Here is a 22,243-nt window from a genome sequence, read left to right as displayed (position 1 = left end):
AAATATTGTACATTTTTACACAGAATCTTTATCAAAATGTTGCTGAAGTGTAAAAAAGTGCTTCTTTAGCAAAGTTGAGGTAAATTCAAGACCATAGCACCAAAGTTTCAGTTTAGCGGCTAAAAAAACGCGTTTTTGGGGAAAATTTGGGAGTTAAAGGGTTAAAGTACTAAAGTTTGCATACTTATATTAGAAATAGTATTTATTTATATATTTGAAATTGATTTTTTAATAGTGTAAGGCCAATTTGCACTAGTGGGCAAGTTTTGTAACAATTGGTAGATTTCATCGTTTATGTGTCAATTGTTGCAGAGAACAAGTGCGAATACGTTTTTTGAGACGCAAAACTTGTCCAACAATTTACGACAATAAAGAAGCAGTTGTGTTATGATTGGTCCACATTGCACGCGTGATACATTTTGTCAAACAATTGCAAAAACAAGCGCAAACCACTTGTCTGGGACTGGTATAAATTTTGTCAAAACAAACAAAACTTCAAAGGGGCTAGAGGCAGGACAATTCATGACAATCCACATTCTCATGCTTTTTGTAATGCCAGATAACAATACGCTGTTGATTGACTTTTGTGTTTGGTCTAAATTGTACCTAAAAATAACACTTGAACTCAAAATTTGTTGAGGCCGTATGCACCGTGATATGACTCTCACTATCATAATTCAGCTGCAAAATCTTTCTATGATAGGCAAAGCATGTTTATAAGCGAAGTGTTTGCCCAATGTAGGAATGAGAAAAGAAAAAGTTATCTTGAGATGACTCATTATTCCACTTCATGAGAACACATGTACTTTAAATGCAAATTGTTTTAAAAATTTTTGTCGCATGGTACTGCATATTTGATGTTTGTCCAAGAAAGCCATGCTGAGAAATTACAGGAATGGCAGGAGCACATGCAAAGCTATTCTCTTCAAGATGTCTCTGACTTGTCGCCACAATTTTGTTTTTGTCAAAAATGTCATGACATTTCAAATGTGTCTGCTAGTGCAAATCAGCCCATTTTGCGACCAGTTACGAATTTGAGACTTAGGTCACCAATAAACATAAATTAATTATTAATGATAACAATATTAAAAGAAAACAGACTTAAAAATGATTAACAAGGCTATGAGTTAATTATTTCAACAGCTTTTATTGCAAAAAAACAATCGTGAATTTCAGCAGGTGCCAAAATCTTAAAGGTCACGGAAGATCGTACACTGTTTACTGAACTGAATAGTAAATCAAAAGCTCAATTCCTTTCAAAACTAAATTACAGTAAATTGTGATCAAACTGAAAGATGTCTTACTTCAAGAAAGTACACAATCTTGCAACATCTCAGATGAATTGCGGTTGTTTCGCCTACGAGTTGTTTCGCTAACGACCAGTTCGCTAACGAGTTAGGTCGTTTCGCCAACGTCTAAAGTCGTTTCGCTAACGAGCTGTAGGTCGTTTCGCTAACATATAAAGTTAATACCCTGACGTCTCTTTTAGTTCTTTTTCATTAACAGAGAAACAAAGCTTCTTCATCAACAGAATAAGACAATCGAACTCACGTTGGTAAACCAAATGTAATTCTTTTTAGAGCTATATTTCTCCGATTTATAGATGTTTGAAACCCTCTTGCCGAAAGACAAACTCGAATCGCTTCAAAAAGTTAAGCGCGAGGCACTAATTAGCTTTCTTTGTCCAGAAAGTCACAAGTATAAACAATAGAAAAGTCGATAACAAAGCTGAAAAAAAATAACACTTACCTTGCGCGTGCCACTGATTAACTGGTTTTGTTAAGAAACTCAAACTGTAAACAACTTACTTTTTACAAAATAAAACAAAATTATGGTGCGTTGCAAACTTTACTTTATGTTAACATTAAACTTGTTCCCTTCGACGAAACCTAATATCAACAACACACACAAGAGCTTCTGTCAATCGAAAAAATAAACGCAATCAACTCTTATTGCGCGCGCTCGATTAAATACTCACTGAATCTTTCAATGAAAACGCATCATTTACAAAACCTCGCTAAACTTTTAATCGATTTGTATGAAGACGCTTAGCTTTTATTCGAAAACCTTGCCAAACTTTTAATCAGTTATGGAGTCGCTTTGATTACAAAACCTCGCTAACATTCAATCGATTGTGAAGACGCTTAGCTTCGATTACAAAACCTCGCCAAACTTTTATTTAATTATGAAGACGCTTTGATTACAAAACATCGCTAAATTACTGATGATCATACTGTGATGTCGCTTTGCTTACAAAACTTGACTAAACTTTAAGTCTTTGTAATTTGCATATGTTCAGTTAGCCGACCCGAATTGGTCGATTGTTGAAAAAAAGCTGGGTGAAATAAACTTTTGATCACGTATACTTGTCTACAATGTTGATCAGTCTTTGATGTTACGCGGAGGACTGGGACTTGACTTCCAGCTCTTTTTCGGACAAACATGGAGACACATTTAACTACGATATGTTTTGTCGTGTTTTCGTCGCTGAATTTGATGTCATCGTCAAACTCAACGGGTCTTTAATGCGGATTGATTTGTTACTGTTATATTCTATTAGTACATATTATAAAATATGAATCTTCATAATACGTTAGCGAAACGACCTACGGCTTGTTAGCGAAACGACTTCAGACGTAGGCGAAACGACCTAACACGTTAGCGAACTGGTCGTTAGCGAAACAACTCGTAGGCGAAACAACCGGTTACCTCTCAGATAGCAGTTTTTGTCAATCAGAAACATCCAGAAAATACATCCATTCCCTCATCCTATTGATTTTGTCTAAGGATACGGTAGATAGCTTTGCTATGGGTGACCCCCTCTTGCCCCAGTCCCCAGCAACCTTTTAATGTGACACCACAAATAATCTGTTTGGAAGAACTCTGGGTTAAATTTTTTTATCAATTCTATGCACTTTTTATTTTTAGATGATCACAGTCGAATCATTTTAAAGGAAGGATCTCCAGACTTTATAAATGCCAATCTTGTCGAGGTATGTGTTGTGGTTTACATTTATTTTTCGGTTTACAAATTTTTGGTTTGTAAATTAAACTTGTTTGAAAAATTTTAAACCAAAGATAAATATGTCTGTGTTACAGAACAAGACTATAGGACACATAGGTACACCAGGAATGTACAGTTTTGGTAGGGCGGAAGTTTCTTTGGATGAGTTGGATTTGAAAATGTGGCTATAACATCAAGTGCTGCCTGATATGAGAGTTTTTAAGCAATAATATTGCACATCATCAAGTGTACATGTATGAAGGAACATTTTTTGAATCATGGTCCAGGAATATAAACTGAATACCTTTTAACATGATCTCACCACATAATTATAATGACACAAGTTTATACAACAACCAATTCAAGCATGGTAATTTCACCTATACTTTTAGTTGTTCCTTAAAAACACCTACCCTTTATTCTTGTAAATGTTTTGGGCACAGACTGATTATCTATAATTTAACTTTTGTTTACAGATTACGAGGTTAAACAAAAAGTACATTCTTACCCAGGTTTGTTAAAATTTATTAACCCTAGCTTTAAAGTAGAATTAAAAATCTGTTAAAACAAATTTTCCAAAATCATTACAAGAATGCAAGATATGCTAACAAGATGTTATGATAAACGCAGTAAGGCATTCAGCATTCTGTTCACAATTCTACACACAACAATTCACTCAGAATCTCAAATTACTGCCAATTACACTGATCACTCGCCTCACAAAAGTTCAGTTACTGCAGAGAAAAGCTTGGGGGTTCTATTCATAAAATGTGTCAAAAAGGAGAAGAGTGAAGAGTTGCCTTAGAAAAAAGAGAAAGCCTTGGCCAAAGAAAGAAAAGGAGAAGAACATGGATTTTAAGTTACCTCCGTTCAAATGAATCAATAGGGAATGTAGATTTGTATGGTTATAATGAAACTTGGTCAATTATTTGTCAGATATTAATGCACCATAGCTTGTGAGGCTTTATAAATTAAGAAAATCAAAAATCTTTCTTCTGTTGGTGATTCAGTTTAGAAAACCCTGTCAGTTTCAGGGCTTGACAAAAGTCCTGTCCAGTAGTCCGGGACAACTAGTTTTCAAGGCCCGGCAAGTAACTTTCACAGTCACTTGCTCGATGGGCAAGCGCCCAGGCAAAACCCTCCATCAACTAAATGACAAATAATCAGAACTACAGACAGTGTAAAACAATTGTACAATTGTTTTACAATGCTCAAGCTGTGAAAAATGTCAACTGTTTGTCAGTCACGCAATTGCTTAAAATGACTTTTCTATTACATGTACGTATTACACATCTTAAAATATGTTTCTTACTAAAGTGCATTGAGGCGTGATCTGTGACGGCTAAAACTTTACCGTGTTTGTTCAAGCATAAAATATTGCGAGTTGGTCTGCGCTGAACAAACATGCAAACTTTCGTCACATTCATTCTGTCCAGTCAGGTAATTTGAATACAAAACTTCAATTTGAATGAGCGGAAAGGCTCTTAAATTGGATGTTAACAAAAGTGTTGCAGTTCAGTCACTTTGTATCTTGCAAAACCGAAACCTGAAATTGGAGCTGTTTTCCAAAAAAAGCTGAAAGAAAAATCTTCCAAAACGTTTAAAAAAAATCCTTACCATTCAAGTTTGAAGGTCTGCACTGTGAATGTAGAAGCTTGAGCTTGCGTTTTATTTTATGCTTTGAAGTCTGCAAAGAGGATCACCTGGTTGCATAGCATGTGACTAGAATCTGACCTTATCAAATTTCTTTCTACAAATAAACAGTGTGAGAATTTTGTATGAACACATTGTAAACAACTAGGTCAATGCTTTAGATCAGCGAAATAAATTTTCAGTGAACCTCTCAAAAATAAACAAAACCAAATTCTTTTTGTTTGTACAAACATCAGAAATAAAATCCTCAAAAAATAACCACCACCGATGAGAAACCAGTTTAGGGTCTTCCAATGCCAACAATAAACGTTCTGCCCTGCAGTCTCCCAACAAGCTGCTTGGGAGAAAAATACTTGAAAAAGAAAACCACTACAGTCACTGCAGTTGTTGGATGCTTTATTCACTCCAAAATGGTTTTGTGACTGCACCAAAGCGTAAAAGATGCAGCTTAATGTACAGTGTACACAACATTAGAATCACCCTTTAGAGTTTAGAGAGGTCCACGGAAAATCTTGATCCAAGTTTATACACTAAATCCGATACTCTGTTCATAATCAAAAGAAATTGAAAAAAAAATACACAAATGAATTGCAGCACAAAATTCGCAAACACTTTGTCCCAACAAAGATTGCATTATATTGTAGCGTGACTTCCTATAAACAGAGAGAGTTAAAAGCTGCTAGAAAGGTCAAACAGTCTCTTGTTCATAGCGGCCCTGTATATTATAAGAATTAGAAATTTCTGTCTACTAAATCTTATAAATCTCATCATATAAATTAGTATAAATTAGTCTCTTTCTCACGGGAGTATTTTTTTCTTGTGTTCCATACGGTAATTTCTTGTAAAGTTAAACTTTAATTCTGTTCGATTGTGCTAAACAGACAACAGAACAACAAAATAAAAGATCTTACCGATTGTATGACGACATAAAGTGATAGTCATATTTGCTTAAAAATGGTTAAAAGTATTGTTTTTTTTGGATTCTATGTTTTGTTAGCTTTACAGTGATTTATGGTTTTCCATGATTACTTTTTTCAAACTAGTGGATTGGAAGAAAAAGGCACCCTTTTTGTTGATAGTAATCTTTGGAAATCTGACATCACCTGAAATACAGTGTATCATTTAAATAAATACATTTGACATCAAAATTAATTATTAATGGGGTAGCCAGTTCAGGGCTGGGTAGGCAGCAATTATTTCCAAACAAGTGAGCCATCTGCTGTTACTTATGCTCAGGGTTTTCAATAAGGACCGCTGGCTACTTCATGTGTTTTCGCCACCCACTTTTCCAGTACAGTGACTGAGCACTTTATAAGCTTGATTAAGCTTACCTTAAATTTTTTATCATTAAAACAGTCACATTGTTTTCATTCAAAACATTTACAAAAACAGTGAAGATGGCTCACGACTCTTACCGCATTATGTAAAGATTATTAAAGGTTTAAGTTTGTCTTCTTGAAAATGGCTTTAATGTACACTTTACTCGTAAAGTACAGTTAACTACAAGAGCGTAGCATTATTCAGTAAATATGCCTTGGCTACAGAGTTATTTTAATCGATGTATTGTATTACAAACATTCCGGCGAACTTGCTATATAAACAGTGGATGCTATCAGCTCCATTAACTGGGTATCACTATCAGCACTTAGTGCTTATGTCAATCGTTGATTCCATTATCAGTTTTGGCCATCCGTAGCATATCAGGTCTCAAGTGAACAATGCGTGCGTGCGTGTGCTTTTATATACCAGTCTTTGTTTCTACTAGCACGCAACACACGCTATCTACTGTTACTCGTAAGTTTGCTTACGAGTAACAGTAGAGAACAGAACAATCCTTCACCACTTCCCTCTCCTTGCCCCTGATCTCCTGGCCTACCAAGATCAGATCTGTAAGTTCAGCCGGAAATTTAGAGCGTCCGCGTGGATTATGTACGACACAGCTTTCCGCTACATGGCCGCCACTAACCCATCGATGTCTTGGGCCCATACCAACGACCAGCTCTACAATGATATCTTGAAAGAGGAAACGCTCCCCTTTTGCATTTCTTGCCATTCTTACGGCCATCGCACTTTAAATTGCCCGACTCATACCCAAGCCAACCAGTCCTTTCGTCGCCCCGCAGCCCAAGCTCAGCCATTCACTTCTGGGTCAGCCTCCTCTACAACCAGCACCCCTAAGCCACCTGCCCACACTCAGCAGGTCAACCTCTCTTCCCCTTCACCAAACTTCACCTGCAGGGATTTCAACCGTCATTTCTGCCGTCGCACCAACTGCCAATTCCTTCACATCTGCAGTAACCAAGGTTGTGGCGGCACCCATCCCAGTACTCAGTGCCCAAAAGGAGTACTGTAATAATCTGTCCCCCAGTCTTTCCCACCTTCCTCCATCAACTCCTGTTTGTATACCCAACTTGGCTCAAGAATTAAAGCACTATCCTGACCGACAATTCGCTTCAGATCTGCTCCATGACCTGCAATTTGGCTGTCGTATTGGCTACCAGGGCCCCCGTCACCACAGGATTACTCCAAATTTAAAATCCACCCTCCTTCACCCTGAAGCAGTTACCGAGGCACTCCAGAAAGAGATCAGTAGAGGCCACACAGCAGGTCCCTTCTCATCTCTCCCCCTTCCAACCCTACAATGCTCACCTCTCGGGGTTGTTCCTAAAAAGGACGGCTCTTGGCGTATCATCATGGATCTTTCCTCACCCCGAGGCTCTTCCATCAATGACTTCATAAGTAAAGAGGATTACACCTTACACTACGCTTCCTTCGATCAAGCCCTATCCCTAGTAGCTTCTTTTGGCACCGGTGCTCTAATGGCTAAGCTCGACCTCAAGCACGCGTTTCGTCTATGCCCGGTGTCTCCTATGGACCGAGATCTCCTCGGCATGCATTGGCAAGGAAAATTCTATGTCCACCTCCGCCTACCGTTTGGTCTCCGTTCCTCGCCGTTCCTATTTAATCGTTTAGCCGATGCCTTTGAGTGGATACTAAAGAACAACTATGCCATCTCAGCTCTTATGCACTACCTTGACGACTACTTTACCGTAGGTCCACCACTTTCGCCATCCTGTGCATCTCAAGTCCAAACCATGGTCAAAACCGCTGATCGCCTGGGCATTCCCCTGGCCCCCGACAAACTGGCAGGTCCAACCACTCAGCTGGTGTTTCTTGGTATACTCATCGACTCCAATCTTATGGAATGCTCCTTACCTCCCGACAAACTCTCGGAGCTTTTAGCTGAACTTCAGGCCTGGTCCTCTTGTAAAAAATGCATAAAAAGGGAACTCCTCTCCCTCATCGGTAAACTCAACTTCGCCTGTCGAATCATCCCAGCTGGTCGCATATTCCTCCGGCGCCTGATTGACCTGAGTACAACGGCTCGCCTTCCCCACCATCATATATCCCTAAATGTGGAAGCACGCCGGGATGTAGCTTGGTGGCTGAAGTTCCTCCCACTCTGGAATGGCCGCGCTATTATTCCTGATCCATTCTGGTCAAGATCTCCGGACCTTGAGCTCTTCACCGACGCTTCTGGAGGTCTTGGTTTTGGCATCTATTTTCAAGGCCATTGGCTCAACGGTTCCTGGCCTCCTAACTTGGCGGACCGCTCCATCCAGTGGAAGGAGCTGTACCCCATAGCTCTTGCTTGCCTCCTATGGGGTCCACTGTGGAGGGGCAAGAAATTGCTATTTCACTGTGACAACCAATCAGTTGTGGATATTTGGGCAAAGGGTTCCTCCCGTAACTCCCTCCTCATGCACCTTGTTCGGTCAATATTCTTTTGTGCTGCTTCCCACCAATTTTCAGTTCTTGTTTCCCACATTCATGGAACTGACAACTCCATTGCTGATGCTTTGTCCCGTTTTCAGATGCTCCGCTTCCGCCAACTCGCCCCTCAGGCAGACTGGGATCAGACGGCAGCTCCCCCCTCAGCCAAGACCCTCTGGATGGTCGCTTAGCTTTTCTCCAGTCGCAAGCCATCGCACCCTCCACACGCCGTGCTTACCAAGCTGGAATTCGCAGGTATTCTACCTTCTGCTACTCCAGGCAATGGGATCCATTCCCTGCATCTGAATTACAGCTACGATATTTTGCGTCTTGGCTCTCCGATCAAGTCAGCTTCCCCACCATTAAATTGTACCTGGCCGGGATCCGTTATGCCCACATCGAAAACCGCCTCACCGACCCGTTTGCAGATGCCCCCCTCCTTCATCTACTGTTACGTGGCATTAAACGCACGAATGGACTTTCTTCTCGACGCCGACTACCCATAACTATGTCGGTCATGCGTCAATTGAAAGGAGCACTGTCAGCTGACCCCCAGTTTGCCTCGCAAGACAAACTCATGCTCTGGTCAGCCTTCACTTTGGCCTTCTTTGGTTTTTTACGTTCAAGTGAGTTCACCTCACCATCTTCAACTTATTTCAACTCCCTCGTTCACTTGTCTCATTCAGACATAAGTTTTACCTCTGATGGATCCTTAACAATGCAGCTAAAAGCATCCAAAACCGATCCCTTCCGGAAGGGTTGTTCCATCAAACTTGCTCCTTCTGGCCGCTCGGTTTGTGCAGTACGGGCCATGCATCGTTACCTAGCGCATCAGCCATCCCGCAGTGCCACCCCGCTTTACCTCTTCTCTACTGGGCAATTTCTCACCAGGGACAAAGTCACTTCAATCCTGCGCATCCTGCTCCAACGTTTAGGCTTTGCCACAGAGCGTTATGCATCCCACAGTTTCCGCATTGGGGCTGCTACAACTGCTGCAGAGGCCGGCCTTCCCCCTGGCTTATCCAAACCCTCGGCCGATGGTCCAGCAACTGCTACACCCAATATATAAGGACACCTGCTTCAATCCTCCAATCAGTCCCTGCCCAGCTGGCCACCACACATAGTTCTCCGCTTCATCCTTGGGATCCAAGCACAGGACAGTGTAGACCTTTGTAAATTTGTGTTTACTAATGTATTGTCCTGGCAGTATTTGGGGCATAATTTGGGTGCACACCTTCCACTTAGCCATCGCCCGTGGCAGGTTGGGTGGGTCCCTTAGCCCACCTTATCTTTAGCTACCTAGCTGGGTCGGGGGGCTTCATTCGCTGGGTGAGTTCGCTAACCACCCCATTCATTCACTGGGCGTGCCCGCGAACCGCCCAAGGGTTGCTGTCGCCATTCACTTTATCTGGGTGTGTCCGCTAACCGCCCAAGTTTGTGCTTTGGGGTTTGTGTCCGCTAACCGCCCCACTTAGTTTGCAGGGTGCTGTTCGCTAACCACCCAATTACGCTTCTCAGGGTGTGTTGCTACCACCCTCGCTTGTTGCTATCCCAGGGAGCACCCAGTGTCCATAGTCCCATTTACTGCCAGTGTTGTGTTGTCTTTATTTGTAAATATGAGAGCGAATTTGTTGTTAATGTACACTTTACTCGTAAAGTACAGTTAACTACAAGAGCGTAGCATTATTCAGTAAATATGCCTTGGCTACAGAGTTATTTTAATCGATGTATTGTATTACAAACATTCCGGCGAACTTGCTATATAAACAGTGGATGCTATCAGCTCCATTAACTGGGTATCACTATCAGCACTTAGTGCTTATGTCAATCGTTGATTCCATTATCAGTTTTGGCCATCCGTAGCATATCAGGTCTCAAGTGAACAATGCGTGCGTGCGTGTGCTTTTATATACCAGTCTTTGTTTCTACTAGCACGCAACACACGCTATCTACTGTTACTCGTAAGTTTGCTTTTCCCATCCCTACCCTCCCTTTACAATAAACTTGGACTACTGGCCTGGGTGCACACCTTCCACTTAGCCATCGCCCGTGGCAGGTTGGGTGGGTCCCTTAGCCCACCTTATCTTTAGCTACCTAGCTGGGTCGGGGGGCTTCATTCGCTGGGTGAGTTCGCTAACCACCCCATTCATTCACTGGGCGTGCCCGCGAACCGCCCAAGGGTTGCTGTCGCCATTCACTTTATCTGGGTGTGTCCGCTAACCGCCCAAGTTTGTGCTTTGGGGTTTGTGTCCGCTAACCGCCCCACTTAGTTTGCAGGGTGCTGTTCGCTAACCACCCAATTACGCTTCTCAGGGTGTGTTGCTACCACCCTCGCTTGTTGCTATCCCAGGGAGCACCCAGTGTCCATAGTCCCATTTACTGCCAGTGTTGTGTTGTCTTTATTTGTAAATATGAGAGCGAATTTGTTGTTAATAGACCATTTGCATTATGACGTAAAAGCGCAAAGACTTCTGGTAGTTGTAGTTATGTTCGCGGGAAATTTTGAATCGTCATCAAGCCCGCCTGCCCAAGAAAATCGTGATGGAGGTAAAGAAAAATACTCTCACCGAAGAAGACGTCCCTGGGGCGACATTTAAAGCGCAAAAAGCAACCTCTCAGTATAAAACCAAGTCCGTTAAAATGAAAAAAAAAGTTATGCAAGAAATTGTACATTTTCTGGGTTGCATTTTGCAGTGAAGTTTCAACGAGTGTTTCCTCCACTCGAGTCCACGCGGTTATTTAATTAAATTCCTAAAAACTTTTGCTTGCCAGGTATTTTCAAATAATATACGAAGACGCAATATTTTACCCTTTCTAAACATGGGGGAGTACAGTACATGATGTCTTCACTCGTAAAAATCTTTGAGGCTCACCTTTCGAGTCTCACAAGTAATCGTTCATCAACAAGATTATGGAAATAAAATTATATTTGCTCGCACGGCCCTCCGGCTCGGATTGAAACCACAGCTGTCACAACTGCTACTCTACGAGTTGACATTTCCAGCACAAAAACAAGAAAACTTCTTTGGTAAAGAATATAAATTTGACGAAAACAGAAATACAATTTTAAGATTTAAAACAACTAATCTGTATTCACCTGCACAGGGTAGTTTTGATTGATCAGCTTAAAACTGTTTATGATTGATCCTTCATGATTCATCGATGAAGCTCGATTGAACGAGGAAAATTATTTGACTCGTTTCTCTGTCTCACTGTAAAAATAAATTAAACTGACCGTCTTGCCGAACAATCATGATAAATGGTAAATTTTCTAAGCTTTTCAGTGAAGAATTTATTCACCTCCGATCGATGGAAGCGATCGTCTGAAAATACATGATAAACAAAGTCAATCTTTGCCTTGCTTTCACTTGATTCCACACAAATTTAGTTATATCCTAGACTCGTCCTTTCAAGCAATCTGTTTCCAGTGCGCGATGTTTTAAAGCTGTGATATTAGGCTAAAATTATTTTCGAAGAGAAGTTGTCGGCCGCGATGAATGAATTTCTACCAAGTCAACTCCGCCGCACAACGAACATATTAAACTTGCTTGAACACGAACAACATTATTTGTCTGTCTTGGTTAAAACACAGAACTTAGTCATTTTTCCTTCCAAAGCTATCATCCTGTTTTCTATATTTTTGACAGGGAACTGAAAAAATAAATGTATAAACAAATTTCGAAGCGACAATAAGAGCGTGAACTTAGCAGCTCAAACTTCAGATCAAAATAAAAGTCCTGGATGTCCACCTTCACGCTTGGCTGCCCTTAGCCAATCATAAGGCAGAAATGGTTTTTTCCCGCGAAACTAACTACAACTACCAGAAGTCATTGCGCTTTTACGTCATAATGCAAATGGTCTATTCACATCTTCACCAGTTATCAATCAAACAATTTTAAAGTCATTTGTCCTTTACTCTTGAAATTCACAGTTAAATTTAGGGATCGAAATTGCGATTCACTGGTCAGCAAATATGTTACAAACTTTTCATTCTTGGCAACTGAAAATGCCAGTTAAGTTGCCAAAATGGCTACTACATTTCTCTGTGTTGATGATTAATATTGGCAGTTTTCTTAGACATTTGGTCCTTCACAAAATTAATTTGGAAGATCTTTGCCTATAAATCATTCAAACTGAGAAAGTCAATCCTTTGCCATAAAAAGACTAATAGATGTTCAAACATTCGAAAAATTTGCCATGTTAGAAATTGCCCTATAGTGCATTGCAAACCCTTGAGTATGTCATGTATGCTTATACATTGTGTCTCACTTGATGCATTGGGATCTGCAATTTATCACTATTTGCAAGAATCAAATATAGCAAAAACTTTCAAGAGTATTTACATACATGTACACTATCTGACAATGTGTTACACTGATTAGTATTGTTCTGTTTAAATAACCTAACTACTCCTCCAGAATTCAGGAAATGCATTCTAAGAGGCCCAAATATAAAATTTTTCCCAGGGGTGTTATGCCCACAAAGCCCCCTAAGGTGCTACCTTCTCCGCCAACTCCTAAACTTTTGCCGTCTTCTCTGATTCTGATTTAAAACCCTGTATGCTGTTATTTCCCTTCAGATCTTTGACCATCCAAATGAATGTGCCTTTAAAGCATGACTTTTTTAGTGACTTAGCTAGACTCAATTGTTGTGACTCGTGGCACCACTGATTCATGCACAAATGCAACAACTTCGTGTGTTTAGACTTTGGTATCTCAGAAGTATTGGCTTTGAATTTTATGAGGTGAAGCTTAGTTAAATTGTTTTGTGATATAAATATTTTGTAATTTCCAGGGACCCTTGCCCCATACTGCAAAGCACTTCTGGCAGATGATATGGGAGCAAAACAGTGAAGCAGTTATAATGTTAAACAGAGTGATTGAGAAAAATCAGGTAAGACCAGTGCAAATTTACCTTGAAAGAAGGAAATTTATTGCCCCTGCAGGTGGCATGATTGTAATCTGCGCGTATATACAGTATATATATATATTAATATAGTATATACAGGATAAATCTCGATTTGACCAAAATTGGTGCGCAAATAGTATCGGGGGTTGTGCAGAACGCCGACAGAATCTCTGCATGGTGATTGGGTGATGATGACAACCCATCAGTGAAAACACATGCGCTTCAACGATTTCTTGCTTGGAGTAAAGATACATGTAATTCTTAAAGTGTCAGAAGATTGAAAAATGTTTTGCTTATAAGACGAACGCTGTTAAGAAATATAACTCAAAATGTAACTGTTTCAAATAAACTGTGACTTCCATCTAGCTGTTTATTAGATAGTCCTCTATTGCATTTCAATTTTTGTTTTGTACAACTCCAATCTTCTTCCAAAGCCTTCACATTAGAATTGCGGCCTTGCTTTTCATTTTGAATTTTTTTTGTGTCCCTTTCTTCTTGTTTTTCTTGTTGTTGTTTTTTTCCTTTTTTACTTTTATCGATACGTCCTGCTATTATCTTAATATATAATGTGCACTTTTTTGTTATTATTGATAATGATAAAAAATTAATATAGTTATTTATATACCGGTACACCTGTATAATGTACCAAGACTGAGACAACAAACTATAGAATGTGATGTAAGATAAAAAAAAATATAAATTACACTGTAAGAAGATTATTATGTTCTACAAATTAAAAGTATCATATTGTAAGAAGTGTTAGTGTTGTAAATAGTATATGGTGTCAAATTGTAAGAAACACGAGTATTGGAGTATACTCCAGCCCTGAAAAATCTGAGATGGATCCCAGTTGAGTTCCACCTGTATCTAGTAAGAGACACTATCTTAGCATTTAAATCTATGACAGGTCAAGTACCAAACTATCTTCGATCTAATGTTATCTCCAGAGGGAACGTTAGTGGTTAGGAGACCAGATCTTCTACGCAGTTTAACATACCGCTTTTTAAGATTAAGTCTGGGCAACGATCGTTTTATTACAGAACTGTTACTTTGTGGAATGCACTGAAACCCCATTTTAAATTACATGTAAGTGAATTGCTTATTATTTTTAAACGCAAAATAAAAGTTTAAATCAGTTTTTAATGTCATAAACTCTACCTGTGATTAGTTTTTATCCCGACGTTACTAATCGAACAGTTCGGTAATCGAACTTGATCGAACTGAATCGAACTTAATCGAACGATTCGGTTCGATTAGTTCGATAATCGAACAGAATCGAACCCAAAACTTTGTGTGAGAGAGTTCGATTCCGTTCGATTTCCGAACTAATCGAACCAAATCGAACTTAATCGAACACAAAAGACAAATCTTAAATTCACCCTCATACAACCAGATAATTGAACAGTCTGTCTAAGTAACAGTAATAAATGAATAAATTTTTTATTTATGGACTTTCGGCAAGAAAACCCGAAACGCAAAGTTCAACAGACAATAGAAAATAAATCCTCCTTCACTCTAGTTCTATTTCATGTTATCAACCTATGGAGTCCCAAGTAGTCTGCGTAGCTGGCGATTTCGTCGGAAAGCACGCGTGGGAGATTACTGCGAAGACTCGCCTTCTTTCACTTTGCCGATTGTTTCTAGCGACCTTGCCGCTCACTCGCTCCCCAACAAAACCGTCAGCTGCGCACACTATAACCCAAGCAAAATATTATAAACTGAAACAATGCTAAAAAACTGTTTTCAAGTTATTTGACATAAGTTAACCTAACTGCAAAAAACCCGTCCTTGAAAGCGGAATTCGTTACTTAAGATTATGAGATCTAGATAACGTGCGATAAATGAAACCGCCATATTTGCAAGGAAAGCAATTAAAATTAGCAACAGAGTCGTTAACAGTATGGCAATCTCTAAAAAAAATTCAGCGATTTCAGCACATAAAAGGTCGCTCAACAGCTTAACACATGCAAAAAATCCTTCAATGAACTTAAACATGTTCACATCTACAGAGGTGGCTAGAAAAAACAATATAATGATCAATATCTTTAGCAAGCGATGCCGTCTAGAATCAAAATAAATAACTTGAAAACGGCATTCTGTTCTAAGGACACTGTTGAGCAACTTCTCTGAGCCATCAGCTAGGTCGTTTCCTAGTCTGTCTTCTTCGCTCAATGTTTGCTGTTCTGTGAATTCCTGTGTTATGGTCGCTTGCAAGCAAACGTCGACTTCTGTAGATTCAGTACGATTTTGTCGTTTATTTCTTTGCTCGCGGACTTTGTTTATAAGAACTTGTTTTTTATCAGATGTTTTGAAGGGTACTCCTGATTCGGTTAAGATTTCGCGAAGAATAGCAACAGTCATATCTTCAGGATCACCCGCCTTTTTTTGCTGGAGCCTGCTTTCTTTTTCTTTTTTCTCTTCAATCTGCCTTTTTTTCTCAATTTCTCTCATTTGGGGAAGTAGCTTTGAGAGATTCTCGTGATCTTTTTCCGATAATGTGATTGTTCTTTCGTCGTTTATTGTCACCGTGATGGGGCTTATACATTCCTTGTAATTACACCAAATATACTTCTTACTTTCTCTGTAATTTCTCGATAGTTTGGTGTCATCGCCTTCCACTGTCCTGATTTCATCGAGTGTCAAAACACACAGCTCTGTAAAGCCCTGCTGCTTTTTAGACTCTTTACGATCGATTATAAGCAAGGGGAATAACGAAGAAGTCCTAAAACCTCGCAACATTCGTACAACCTTTCCAATTACAAGTCCTGTACTTGGACGGAAAATAGCAACATATGATTCCAGACTTAATGTATCAGAATGAAGAGTCTCTGTTTGTTTCTCTATAGAATCATAAAAGTTTGCCCTAGAAGTTGTCATCCAGCGCGCAATTCTTCCAGAATTTGGTTTATAAACTTTTCCTTCTTGCAGTGAAAGGAAATGTGCTATATGGAATACCTGGCCGTCATACTCTACATAGTTTTCGTTTGACAACAATCTGTTATGAGTTTCTTCGAAAGGAGGGTTAGCGATATTGTCTCTTTCTAAAACCCCGCCGTCTTCAGCAGTTACAGTCACTTTATCGGTGAACAGGTCATCAGAATCATGATTCGGACATACGAATTTGTATCTTTCACGTTCCTGTGTAGACTTGAAAGTCACACCCATACATGATTCATGCCACCATTTTAAACAACCTGGATATTCACAACCAATCCAGTGAAATACTCTCGGTGGTCGATACAGAGGATCTTGGAACTTGCACTTTCCTATTTTGAAATGCTCGCAGTTTTCTGGTGCATCCTCATCTTCTAACTCATTAGCCGTGTCATCTCTGCTGCACAGATTCTCCGCAATAATTTCAGTTAGAGTCTGTGTTGTACTCGATCTACTAGCATCAATATGTTCTAAGAGTATTCCGTTTTCAAGATCCACAAGCTCTTCCATTGACAAAACATCCAACTCGTCTGGAGCGTTTTCGTTGGTGATGTATGCAGCCGTGCCGCTATTAAGTATTGTAATGTCACCAGAATGCTGATGTTTAAATAGTACGTTGGCCTTAACAAGTGAATCTATCATTGCAAGTTCTTTCAATGTCTTGACCACTTCTTTTTCTGCTTCTTTCATTCCGAGCATTATTTCTGCTTGTAAATCGGTAGGCCAGGAAGTACTTTTGGAGGTTCGTGCCTTCTTTTTCTTCAGTTCTTGAAGTTTCTGTACCCTTCCAGCAATATCTAGCATGTCAAGAAAACTGAAATTATTTTTTCCACGGCAAAAACATCGTAGGTAAGAGAATAGCTTTTCACAAATATCAGAACCGAAAAACCAAGGACAGTAGGGTACATCCGGATAGTACTTGTGGAAAACCATCATGCTGAGAATAACGGAATGGCTTGCAAGAATTGTGTCAGTAAATGTCTGATCAGTGATGAAATGTTTACTGTTGTCGTGCCCTTCTACATTAAGCCATTGTTTCCACAACCGTAAGAATATAACGGCAGTCCACGCTAGTTTAGCTCGTTCTCGAGGTTGAACAGTCTCATCAGTATAGGCTCGATATAATGAGTTGGCAATCGCCAAATAAACCTGCGTTGCTTTTGTTCGATCATCGCTCCAATCAGCTAAACACTTGCGAACACTTGGAGATAAAATCCGGACAGCAGCATCTACATTTTGCTTGTCTTTTACATACACATCTGATTTCCACAGGCCAGACTTAAGTTTATACTTTGTGTATATTTGCATTAGATGCTCACACAGGACATATCTCTTTCCCAATATTAAAACTTTTCGTGTGTTTAATATTTGATTTCGCCACTTCTTTATCAGATGTCGCCAGTCAGGAAACATGATCGAAGGAACTCGTAAATCCCCAAAGTCTTCTAAAGTGGCAGAAAAGTCAAAGCCATCATATTCTAAACCTGGCCTGTTTGTATTGACGCCGTTCGTTAAATAACTTTGTAGGTAAAATTTACGTACTTTGGAATCACCATCTGCACCCAGTCCCACAACATGCATTCCATTCTCAGCTCCAAATCGTTTGGCCGTGGAGTACCATTCATTCACAGTCTCATAGTTCTCCCCTTTCAATACTGGACGCAGAGCAATGATGTAAAAGGGCTCTGATTGTTGTAAAGGTGACAAAATAAGTGCGTTAACCTGATTTGCTTTGGTTAAGGATTCATCTGACACTATATTGATTATGTCCTCGGCAGTCCTCACGTTGACTTCTCCTTCTTTTGCGAGTCCATAAACACTATTACCGCGCACCCTTAAAGTTGGTACAACAGGCGTGGCATCAACAGCGAATATATATGGCCCCTTCACACCAGCACTGTCAAAAAAATCTTTAGCTTTCGCGAAAGATGATGACTGCAACTGACTCGGAATCATATAACCTAAGCGTGCCGTTTGATAAACAGCGTTTGCTCCTGGCCCACCTATTGACATTCGCACTTGAGCTGCCAAACTCGGACCTCCATAGTCTAGAATTAGAGCAAAAAGGGACTTTGTGGCTTCCGACCAGCGGCTACCAGTACCCTTGCCGGCATTGTGCACTAAATCTTTAATAAACTCAACGCATTTGTCAGCATCACCCGCTTCATTTGGCCTCTGGACAAGCTCCGCAAACTTTTCTACACAGGGTGGAAAGTCTGCATGTTGAGGGATTTCAACTTTTTCAGTTTGTAACAAGATGTGCACCGTTTGCTTTGTTGCTAAATAATTACATAAAGATCTTGCATTTCGAGATAATGTTGTTTGCGATTTGGAATTTATACCTAAAGACGTGTAAATCTTGTGTTTTAGTTCTGAAAGTATTTCGCGTTTTCGATCATTCCATTTCATGTCCACGATTACCCCAGCCAAATGACCAGTATTTGATTTTCGTGAGCTTACTGCAGCAGCGTGGAATGATTCAAGTGCTTTTACTTCGTTCGACTTTCTGGATTCTCTTGATTCCTCGTATGCTTGAAACACTGCAGCGTCGTCTTTGTTCTTTCTTTGATAATTTTGTTTGAATTCATAGTTCATTGCAGCGAGTGAATGGGCAATGGCTGTACCAACATGTTCTTGAAGTTCCTTTTGCTGTTTTTTCACTTCCTTGAAATAAGAAGTAAAAACTATTAAAACTCGAAATCATTTTCATATTCACAAGTGTGCATACCAATTACTCGTACGTTTACTTAAGAGATAAACGCGGATCGAGGTTTCTTGGGTGGGGTCATGATAAGAGAATATTTTAATGAGCAATAATTAAATTCAGTTGTTAAGAACGTTAGTTATTAGACCTGCCAAATGTGTTTTTATTATTTTTCATTTCATCTCACTTTGCTTTTGCCCTGTTATGTCTGTGGCACTGCAAGAATATCATTCCGGGGCATTTTACGTACTCATTTCACCCCCTCCCCCTTCATTCAGTATTCACCCCTGTTGCGAGATCATTACGAACTACAACAAAATACACCCAGTACAAACCTTGAGAATTGTATCTCTTTCGTAAATTTTTGCAACTATGCTTGAATCATCTTGAATTGAGTCAGAAGGCGGCCTAACACAGGTATCCTTTGGTCTCAAACACGTGAGAGATGTCCCTTGCTGTTCCTGAGACTCTTGAGAGGAGCACCCTTTGCTCACAAAAAAACTTGACAATGCTCCTTTTCCTATCAAAAAAAATATATATACATGTTACGAATAAGCGTAATCGCGTCCCTAAAAGTAACCTTCGTCTTTGGCGCCGGCAAAATGTTCTTTCCTCTTGAAAAAAGTCTCAGAGGGAGGAAGGCACTTTCTGATAAATGTCACATACAGTTTTCGTTTTGACAGCCGTTTCCGGTTAAAATTTCAATTTACTCAGTGCAACACAGCGAACGTTTTCAGTTATGGCTTCCACGAGCTCTGAATCCGAAGAGGTAATTGTTGTCAAAATCACTGTCAGAAACAAGGAAAGACTTTTACGCAATTTAAGAAATGACGATTCTGTCGTAACCTTTGAAGTCAAGCCAAATGTTGTCACTGTGGAGGATTCCGATCAGGCCCAACAGACCCGGGAAAGCGACAGTCCAAAAGAGCTTGCTACACAAATGAAATTGTGGCTGTCTTCAAAAAACCTTACTCAGTCAGACCTCGCCAAGTACTTAGGAAGAGCTAAGTCCACCATCTCAGACCTTCTTAAGACTTCCCAAGAAGTCATGCCGACAGGGCATGGAAAAGCACTCTGGCTAACAATGAAACAACTCCTCGAAGACGAGGAGAAACAGCAGGAGCTGATTGGTTCCAATTCCAAAGGAAAGAGAAAGAGAGGTAAGCTAGAGGCTAAGGTCAACAAAAACCCTGGACAAAAAGCAATAAGAATATTCTCTATTGAGTTTAATCAATTTCCGCATTTCAGCTGATTGGAAATCGTAAAAACTTATTGTTTCCCGACAGGCGCGGACCACGTCTCACAGGCGACAAAACCGACAAAGGAGGCCCGAGAGGAGGGAAGCAAGCCTATAGAAGAATTCGAAGATTGGAAACTACAAGGGCTAGACAGCTTATTCCAAAAAACAGGAGGAAATTTGGAGCGAGAGTCAACGAAAAATGCAGCTACCTTGTTCAAACTTTCCGAGAAACAGGTATGTTATAATTAATTTTGACCTACCTGATTTTTTTAAAGATACCACTTGGTAATCCTCATTTATTATCCAAGCACATCTTATCCGGTGAGTAGGAGTTTCAGAGTGTCTTCTGATGAGGTATTTTCCTTGGCTTGGCTCACTTATTTTAATTCTTTTTTCGCATTTCTTGCACTCAAAGATAGAGTTATCACACGCGCTTCGTTTAAGATCGCCGTGAAATCCTTTCGCCTCCAATTGATCGGTAATTTCCTGCAGTGGGGATGTTGGTGCACAAAAATATCCTCTGATTGCCACGAAAAAAGCCAAGAAATATATTATCATCATTTCGTAAGAGTTCTCAGGAGCATTTGCCTATTACTTTCCCCTCCATCACGCATAGAATTAAGTCAATGGTATTTCCGGTATGTTATCTCTTATCGTTTTAACCCGGTTTTTTTTTTTTTGGCAGGTAACCACATGGTTCCGAAACCACCGTGCCAGACAAAAGATGGGCAGGTACACCCCGGGACAGCTTTCGAAAGAACAACCAAATCAGCAGATTCCAGGAAGCGACCAGTAATTCGGCCGAGAAATAAAAATAAAGTGAAAGTTGCTGATTTTTGTTGTCCATCTTTTGTTTATTTGGTTGTACAAAATCGGGCTCCTGAAGACCACCTGCGTCAATTCAATTTATTTCCTGTCGGCTCCGTCATTGCCAATATAATATCCAGATATATCTGTCACGTAGATATCCTCCGCTCGGCCTCGGTGCTAAAAACTGTTTGTGTTTAAGGCAAAATTTCTTATGATTAATGAAACAATGATTGATTTTTGCACAAGAACTTGTTTTCTATTTTTTATTCTTATTTTACGCTGAAGTTCATTTCCACCAAGTACTCGCAAAACTACTTAAATAATTCCTATTCACGATACCCTACTGTGTAGAATTTCCTGGAGAATTTAAACCACAATTACGTACGTGACGTCTCGTCAGTAACTCCCGCAGTAACTAAACATCAAGGTCAGATCACGCGTGGGAGAAGTTTTGAAGATGTCGGAAAGCCAAGAGCACGAGAAAAATCAAATAGTTCGAGTTGAAATTCGGTGTGTTGCCAAAGGTTATCAAGAATGCCCTTTTGTTGTAAATGAAGGTGAAGAGTTTGTGGCACAAAGGAAACATGGGGCAAGAGGAAGAGCGTTCAAAGTAACAAATGCACGTGGTCAACTGGGGCATCTCGAACGTGTGCTTGTTGCACCTTTCTGGCCAATTCGGGAGGAACTAAAATGGTAAGCAGTTTATTGTAAGTTTGACATTTGACACAAAGCTTCTCGGCCGAACAATTATTTTCTAGGAGGTAAATCCTAGAGTTAATCACTGTTTTAATCCCGTACATTTTAAATTTTTAGTGTGGTTACTGGACAACCATTTGACGATCCCAGAGGACGCTGGCGGGTTGGCGGGGGAATAAATGTTCCACTCAAGGTCCAAGTGCAGATGACGAGAACTAAAGCCAGAAACCTATCGAGAGCCTTGAATCAAATTGGAGTACAAAACACGTTGAAAGAATGTGAAGAAATAAGCGACAAACAGTAATAAAATTGACATCAATTTCCTTTCTGTTTATTTATTCGTTGTTCTGGGCTAAACAACCGCGCCTGTGACACTCGTATTCACACCCGTTTATTGGGAACATACCGCCATTTGCAGCCAAATGTAATTAGACCGTGAATTTTACGACCGTTGTTTTTTAATCAACATCCATTTTCCATGATTTTCAAATCGAACCCAGTCGAACTTAATCGAGCCTAA

At 40.0% G+C, this 22,243-nt stretch overlaps 2 protein-coding genes across 4 annotated transcripts in view; both read left to right on the top strand.

The window, feature by feature from the left end:
• LOC144650067 (uncharacterized) overlaps window positions 1–22,243 on the top strand; it is a 57,919-nt gene that overhangs the window by 1,090 nt on the left and 34,586 nt on the right. For both annotated transcript variants that reach the window (XM_078509715.1, XM_078509714.1), the window contains exons 3-5: window positions 2,929–2,993; window positions 3,481–3,516; window positions 13,226–13,324. In XM_078509715.1, the coding sequence (XP_078365841.1) occupies window positions 2,929–2,993; window positions 3,481–3,516; window positions 13,226–13,324 (200 nt within the window). The remainder of the gene's footprint in view (window positions 1–2,928; window positions 2,994–3,480; window positions 3,517–13,225; window positions 13,325–22,243) is intronic.
• LOC144650093 (uncharacterized) lies at window positions 18,289–22,046 on the top strand. Of its 2 annotated transcripts, XR_013570009.1 has the most exons (4): window positions 18,289–20,137; window positions 20,264–20,451; window positions 20,903–21,720; window positions 21,841–22,046. XR_013570009.1 is itself a non-coding variant. In XM_078509755.1 (3 exons), exons 1-3 carry the CDS (start codon window positions 19,717–19,719, stop codon window positions 21,011–21,013), a joined length of 720 nt encoding a protein of 239 aa, XP_078365881.1. In that variant the 5' UTR covers window positions 18,289–19,716; the 3' UTR covers window positions 21,014–22,046. The 2 variants fall into 2 exon arrangements, 1 of the variants encoding a protein (XP_078365881.1); XM_078509755.1 differs by having other exon boundaries at window positions 20,903–22,046.

This window comes from Oculina patagonica, chromosome 4 (genome assembly GCF_052425735.1).
Source record: "Oculina patagonica isolate OP01 chromosome 4, crgOcupat, whole genome shotgun sequence".
Taxonomy (NCBI): domain Eukaryota; kingdom Metazoa; phylum Cnidaria; class Anthozoa; order Scleractinia; family Oculinidae; genus Oculina; species Oculina patagonica.
This window is presented reverse-complemented; position numbering and strand designations above follow the sequence as displayed.

Coding starts and splice junctions, on each gene's coding strand:
- LOC144650093 (XM_078509755.1), top strand. CDS start 19,717: ATGGCTTCCACGAGCTCTGAATCCGAAGAGGTAATTGTTGTCAAAATC. Junction 20,138..20,263: donor CAAAGGAAAGAGAAAGAGAG/GTAAGCTAGAGG, acceptor GTTTCCCGACAG/GCGCGGACCACGTCTCACAG. Junction 20,452..20,902: donor TCAAACTTTCCGAGAAACAG/GTATGTTATAAT, acceptor TTTTTTTGGCAG/GTAACCACATGGTTCCGAAA.